Raw genomic sequence first — 7,719 nt, 5'->3', positions numbered from 1 at the left:
TTTACGATGGAACGTTTATGGTGAGAAATTCTATAGCATACAAGAAAGATATCTCGTATAATTATTTTTAATTCAGTTATTATTAAGCAGTTCACGACTATTAATCAGATCCAATATATAATTAAAAAAAAAATAATATTTATTTTCTATCATTTCTAATTTTCCTTTACACAGGGCGTTATTAAATTCTAATATGGTACTGCACCCTAATTATAGATACTCTTACCACCAGTATTCAGTTGGTTAGTTGTATTTAATTGTTAGATTGAAACTTTTGTTTTGCTTTACAATTCTTAATAAGCCTAGAGGTTGTTTTCGTTTTCGCTTTCAACAAGATTTCAACAATTATCAGGGTTTGGGAAATTCAATACGACCTCTTCTTTTAACCATGGAAATTAATTTATTTCAAAAGTTTATAATGTAATTATCATCGATTTAAAAAATTTAAGAAAATAAATACTAAAACAAACTTAAAAATAACACTTTTTACGTCTAGCCCTGATTAATATAATTATATCCGAGTAGACCTGGCCTCAGCAGCAGCTACCATTATCGTCTGGTTATTTCCTTTCTGATGCTTCTCTAATCATGTTAGATTGCGAATCAATTTTTGAAGCTTCTGCCTTTAAAGCTGACTGATAATTACAAAATTGTTTAGTTTTACTTAAGCGTGATTGCAGATTCTGCAATATTTTCCTTTTTTACGAGATGCATAATTAAGAGGAGAAATTAAGACATTCGTTTGTTTTTTTAATCCTGCGAGACGCCCAGGGAATCGTATGTACAGGGGCCTTTCAACAGAATGGTGTTTCCTCGACCAAACGCCTCAAATGTAGCAGCGTAGAATACACGAGGGTCTATAACGAGAGTGTCTTCATTTCGCAAATCCGGCTTTAAGAATACCCGAACACCCCATCCCCACTTTTCCTTATCTGGGAGTGGTCCCTTTTCAGAATACCAACCTAGGGAAGCTGCTAGGATACCGCCATGGCTACTGTCTACTACAAAGGAATACAGGTTAGTGGAATCGTTAATAAAATACCCATAATTCCTGTAGGATAGATCCCATGCAGTATACTCCTCTTGATTCTTTGTGAGGTCTAATTTCAACAAGGAACTCCAAACTCGTTGGTTATGACATCTTTCTCCCACTTGAATAAACTTATTCTGGAAATTGGAATCTGGCGTAGTGTCACGTCTATAGTGACTGCTTTTGCTCTTCGATGAATTATCAAACATGTTCTCCTCCCACTTGACATTGCTCTGGAAGCGATAAAATGAACTAGGGCATCTTAACCCTGTTTGGGAGATTCCGCTGTGGTAATTATATAAATTCATTGACCAACTAGCGTTATAAAGATTCGAGAAGAGGAGGTTCAGCAGATACTGAACTGTTTTACCTGTCGAACCTTTGTCAATGTAGTCGTGCCAAGATTCTAAATCTACATCCATATCTATATCAAACCCTTTTGGGAATGCAATGGTGTCTGTAATGCCCATTGCAAGCTTCCATGATTCTAAGCCCACACGTGCGAAACTTGCCCGTTTCAGACGATCAAGTCCACCATTATGAATACGTTTTTGGATCAGATCCTGTGGCATTGTATTGGGCATTTTATAAGTACCTAAGCCAAAAGTAATGGCAAGTTCGGTCATGTTGCTCCATGTTCCTAAAGTAAATCCAGGTTTTATTTTAGCCTCTAGTTGTCTTACGAAACACTGGTCAAATGACGATACGCTGCTCTTATCTTCATATCCCTTGTCCGGTAATTCATTCAATTCTACATAAGGTAACGTACCCAAAGCCCTCAGTATATTGGGCGGAGCACCGACGTAATTTGTCCTTCCGCGCTCCGTAATGCCTTCCACCTTAGCATGCCAACGAACAACACATAATGTGGCGAGAAGATCAATCTCGACCCAATCTATTCCTCCTATAATGAACGGTTTTACGTACTCGGACAATTTTTCCCTAAGGGATACTTTTCCCCTTAAAGCATCAACTAGTACATTTTGTATGTCTTTATTAATATTGTAAATCTTAATGTCTGTGTCGTCGTGCTTGTAATCCACGCGGTACTTAGTTTTACATATATTTACGTAACTTCTTTTAGTACATCCGTTTACGAATATAATTTTATTGCTATAGTTAAATATGTCAACCAATCCAGCAGTTCTATTAAACACCTGTTTCTTTTTAACCATCGCGACATCCGAAATATCAAAGGTATCCAACACCCAGGCGAGGGGATATGTAAGATGAGCCAAGATCCAAACATCGAGATCCCGTCCTGAATAATCTTCAGGTAAACCGATGACCATTGTATCCTTCAAATTCAAGTCCCAGTAGATATTTTTTTCACTTTCACCAACGCGAATTTTCCCTCCATTGCGCATTGCGTATTCAATATGGTGCACATCTACGAATATGGCACTGTAATTCAACTTTAAATGATGAGGGAAACAAATATTTGTCTTGGGCAAGGTCGGTGGACTCCAAGCCCAGTCTACACCAGTGGGTTGCACTAAACGACGTTCTCGCAGTTCATCGTAGAGTGCGATCTTTAGAGCCATGGACCTGAAATCTGTAGCTCTCTCCTGTGCCTTTTTGACAATAGCGGACAGACCAGCCATTTCACTAAAATTTAAGTTCGATGGATAGCTCCTGTAATCACTACACCCAAAGTTCGAATCATGATATAATGAGCGAAACTCCATCGAACCATATGTTATGTTAGGGTCAAGCCTTATGGCTATCCACTGCTGTTTCGTGGAAGGCGTTTTATTGCTGAAACTAACAGGAAACTCTAAAATGCCAATCTCGTCATTTTCAGTGATCATCCCTGAAACTGGTTCCGCAACGAAGCACGTGTTCTCTGAGGTGTCACCGTCCTGAAAAGCCTCTTTTATAATCTCATCATCATTGCTAAACAACTGATGAAGTGAGATGTCATCCTTTTGAGAAGCATCTTCTTTTATAATCTCGTGAGCATTACAAAAAAATGCATGAAGTGTTCCACAGTTGACCGGCACTGCATTGGAACAGTTCGAATTTCGAGCAAAGTAGTTGTAGTTAAAATTTCGTTCTGCGGCAAGCTTCAAATCTAGTTCTTTGCAAGTTTTTGGACATTCTAAAATCGTTTCTCCTTCCCACATCCCCTTCTGACACCAAGAGAGGATATCATTTAAGCAAATGTCAGTCTCTTTAACGCTATCTATGTTACCATTCGCGGCATGTTGCTCGCGATTGTGTGCAACAGCTGCTGCTTCGAGCCAACCACCGGGAGGATTCTTCAGTTGCAGTGGCCCTTGTAATACGGTTATCAAACCAGTCCTGGATGCAGACACGTATGGAGATTCGCTTTTTGGAGGTATCATCTTGGATTGGCACGGTACAGCAGTCAGACGGTATATGGGCAAACCTGGGGCGCCGATTAAACTTATTAGTTTCCGAAACACCTCGCTAAACGTTAATGGTATCTTCTTTCCTGTCTGATGAAAAGTAACACATTACAATGAGTTACATAGCATAATAAATACAGAAAAGAATAAAGCGTAATAAAAATCCCTAATATGTCACCGATAACACGACTATAAATGACCTACGGTACGGATATCACGGAATAGGAGCTGCTTCAGGGTTCGTCGAATGGCCGAAGTTGAGCCAAAGCGAGGATGGGAGTACCACTTCACAATTAGAAGACTATCAGGCGATCTTACTATCAAAGGCTGGTGGGTGGTCGGATTTTCAAGCCGGCACCGTCACCTGTAGGCTGTTCACGCCTAGCCTTCCAATTTCCACATCCTTATTTGCCAAATGAACTCAACGAACGGCTAAAGGGCCGCTTATCCGCTCCCTGAGTTATCGCGCCAGAAGCTATTCTTCTCCTAATGGATCCCATTTATTTTACATCCTTCCTCCATGTTCTTTTATATTCCTCAAACCCTTAAAATGTTACGAAGCCCCATTCAGCTATTCGCCATTGTCATAACGACTTACCAGTCTTTGCAAAGTTTTTGTTTAAAAAAAACTAGCGCTCTTATTTACTACGGAAAGTTTAGCATTTTTTCCCTTCCGCTACACTTCGTAACAATTATTCAAGATAGTTTGAAAAGGTACGTGAGAAAAAAGTTTAACTTTGACACGATTCTTGACAAGTCACTCGAAGAGAAGACGAGACAAGACTGTAGGTAGATACAAATATGGATAAAGTTTGTATTTACTATCCTCGGGTTGGTCGAACGGAAAAAGTTTAGACACGCGTTCGCGAGCACGATCGTGATCGAACCGACGACAGCCCTTGATGCGAGTTTCCGATGACGTCATATGAAACGCTACGTTATAAAGTTAATTCGTGTCATATTTAAAATGTTCTAATAAAAATAACGTGATAAATACTTACTTGGCTCTATGACATAGGCGAAGCCGTCTTTAACCCACTGGACAATGCCAATTCTATTGCCGACCTCGCACGATAATACAACCTCCCCTCCTTCGTCCACCGAACTGTTGCTCGGTCTCACGCGGAAGTATTGTTTGGTAATATCGCCTGTAACAAAACAAGAAAAATTGCTTTAGTTATTTTTCTATAAAAACTCATTTTCATTGATCAAATCCAACAACAATGTGGTACAGTCGCGGGGTATGGGTGGACGTAAATATTGTAAATTACGTTGTGGTACAAAGTGTGCAATTATAGGGGTGGTAAAGGTAGAAAGGTGGTTCCTGTTATATTGTATCTCGTAGATCCTGTTTCATAATGTAGTCGACGTGGCGCGCGAGGATCTAACAAGTACAGGTTATTAAGTAGGTGCGAACCTATCTGGGGGCGTGTAATAACAATAATGTCGAGTATGATCTACACGTATGGCTAATAATATTCGAGTTAGTAAACTGGAATTGGAAGAACGCGAAGGTACGAGGATAAGCGTCCTTGGGCACAACCAAAAATTCCATTCTTCTTCTTTGCTTAATCTGTCTACTTAATTATGTTGCTTGCGGCTGAATGTTCGAAAAACAATTTTCTATATTTAATTGTCGACTACTTTAAATTTTTACTGAAGTGTATCAACGGAAAATGTTGGGACACTTTTTTAAATCCAAGCAAAATTAACTTTTCCATTTACCTTAATTGAAAAAAAAATTCAGATACAAATTTAATTGCAGATGATTAACGAATGATAGGTTTTTTTACAAAAACCTATAGCTTATATACATATCCATATTTTATTCGTGCTAACGCACTAAGACTGTTGCTCATAGTTCTTGAATTCTAGTGAAAATTCGAATACTGTTATGGTTGTTAGTTTTTTCTTAGCGTTATCAACTTTTTTCTAGCTTCTCCGTCGAATATCAATTGTTAGTAGCAGCTGGGTTACGTATAATCCCGCAAGATAATTAACGGCAGGTTCATTTGGACTTTTGACATCGTCAGTTTGCTTCTTGGCAAGAGCTTATTCCAGCTTGTAACTGCGGAGGGAAACGAATTACAGTCATGAACCACGTTAAGGAATTTCCACGCCGCGGTGTGGAACTAGCTTGGTTTATAATAAGCCACAACTCGGCTTGCCGAGAAGAGACGCATTATGATTAGCGTTGTAAAGTAGAAATTAGTGGCAAGTCTGTTACAAGCAATGCTTCGTAGAACAACTACCCTCGGTCGTTTATTTGTGTAGCATTGGCGTGTCATTCTTATCACGATAAAAACTTTCCTCGCAGTAATAATTATTTTCTCTCGACAATAATGAAATCTCAACATATTCAGAGATTTATACTTAATTCTTACTTTCTCTTCCTTTCGTTTTACTATATTTTTATAACGCTACGTTTGTAATGGAGAAAGGCAAGTCGTCCAGATATAACTGAGCCATATAAGTACATGGCCTTTTATTTGTATTAAATCTCAACATGATTATTGCTATTGGATGGGCCAAATTTATCAAATTAGGTTTTTCGATTCCAGCTTATAACTTTTTCAAATGTCAGCACAAAGAAAAAAAATGCTTAATTATTGTTGAAATACAATCAAACACATTAATTTTTGTTACTTAATATTTAATCCTCTAAACACTAAGATTTGAGCTGTTATTGCTTGAACTTGAAGTCAGTAGTGTATTAAAAGTCAGCTAAAATTATGGCTTTACTAGCTAGTACTTAAATTCTTTCAAGACTATTAATTAAAATAATTGCTTTATTTAATTCTGTAATTTCACCTTAACGCTAGTGATTCTAGTTTGGATTTCTTCTTTTTTAAAGAAATACTAGATTCTTTTTCCCAGCTATTTGACACTATTATTTTAACAGATATCCAGAATTATCTCTTATGCTGTTTATTGGTGATGATCGTAATTTACTATAATTTCTTGAATTCTGTTATTAACAATAGTGAATACACATGTGTATTAAGTCTGTTAATCTTCTGTGAACTTTATCAAATTATAATTGGTACCTGTCAAGGGTAAAAGTACATACATAACAGAAATATTTGATATCATAATTAAAATTAGTTAGAGACTTTTGCGTCTATAAGCACGTAGCTCAAATACTTTTTCTTATTGCATATGGACTTCCTTTGAAGTTAGGTAAGTGGTAACGTAAAACCAATTTCAGACAAGTCTGGTGTTCACAGACCAAGAATTACTATTAGCAAGATCCACTTCACTCAACTAGTCAAACCATCTATTTTAAGGACTGGATAAGAAAACAAAGGTCTTTTTCCTTACAGGAAAAAAAGTCATTGTTACTATCTGGTGATTAAAAATCAATTCTGATTTCAAATTTACAATCTCCTTTTAACTATTTCCTACTTCCATAATCATAATGTCCTTATGTAATATTATAATAATTTTAACCATATTTATATGGTATTTATGAACTGTGTTACCTTTCACCTCAACTATTATTGCTTTTCCTAATTAAATAGCTAAAGATACTAATAAAGATTAATTAAAGGCCTAAACAGGCAAGAGTTAATCTCCTTATAAATATCTCTGATGCTTACCTGAAATAATTTATAGCAATTACTTTTCAGCTATGTGCTCTATGGTCTGTACTATGCTGTTATAGGTATTCACTATTTCAATTTTTGATCAACCTAATTCATATACTTATATTAGTTTATATATGTATAGTAGCAGTAGCAAAAATTGTGCACTTTGAATTAACACAGTTGTCTCTGTTCATGGGCTATATATTATAGGATTTTCTTTAGTCTTCGTAATATCCATTGGACTTTGTTTTTTCTTTCAGATTAATAAAGAGCATTAACTTCACTTGGTCCTATTAATTAGGTGACTAATTGCATACAAATATTTATAAGTAGACTAAATTAACATTTATCACGCTTACTCTCCAGTCAATAACTAATCTGAACTGTTGAAAGAACCCGTCTGAAGTATCCTGTAGGTAGGCTGTAAGTCCTGTAACAGTCAACACAGCCTGTTCTGCCTGTTTGTTGTTAGCCTGGACTGTAGCTTAGGGACGGGGACCTAGCGATATTGATATCCCCACTCTAACCTATTGCCATGCCTAGCTTTATTCGTGTACACACCTACACATTGGCAGTCAGGTAAAAATGTGTAGTGAAGAATATGCATAAATCGCTGACTATCGGTAAATTTTGTTACTTTTGCCGGACTTTTTTTGTTTATGTATATAGCTACACATGCTTACCTCTGACTGCCAACGTGTAGGTGTGCACATAGCGAAAAGGGTCAGGG

At 37.1% G+C, this 7,719-nt stretch overlaps 1 protein-coding gene across 3 annotated transcripts; it reads right to left on the bottom strand.

Annotated features, from left to right (window-relative positions):
• Positions 1-401: 401 nt before the first annotated feature.
• On the bottom strand, positions 402-7,411 carry LOC136784982 (uncharacterized). Of its 3 annotated transcripts, none has more exons than XM_066745957.1 (4): positions 7,002-7,411; positions 4,404-4,550; positions 963-3,492; positions 402-857 (listed from the first exon to the last, which is right to left on the bottom strand). In XM_066745957.1, the coding sequence occupies exons 3-4, from the start codon at positions 3,376-3,378 to the stop codon at positions 751-753; spliced, it is 2,523 nt and encodes an 840-aa protein (XP_066602054.1). In that variant the 5' UTR covers positions 3,379-3,492; positions 4,404-4,550; positions 7,002-7,411; the 3' UTR covers positions 402-750. The 3 variants fall into 3 exon arrangements, with proteins under 3 accessions (XP_066602054.1, XP_066602056.1, XP_066602053.1); XM_066745959.1 differs by having other exon boundaries at positions 402-1,670; positions 1,800-3,492; XM_066745956.1 differs by having other exon boundaries at positions 402-3,492.
• Positions 7,412-7,719: the final 308 nt, after the last annotated feature.

The sequence above is a fragment of the Prorops nasuta genome, unplaced genomic scaffold (assembly GCF_024137725.1).
Source record: "Prorops nasuta isolate Cenicafe-Biocafe unplaced genomic scaffold, Cenicafe_Pnas_1.2 PNAS00114, whole genome shotgun sequence".
In the NCBI taxonomy this organism is placed as follows: domain Eukaryota; kingdom Metazoa; phylum Arthropoda; class Insecta; order Hymenoptera; family Bethylidae; genus Prorops; species Prorops nasuta.
This window is presented reverse-complemented; position numbering and strand designations above follow the sequence as displayed.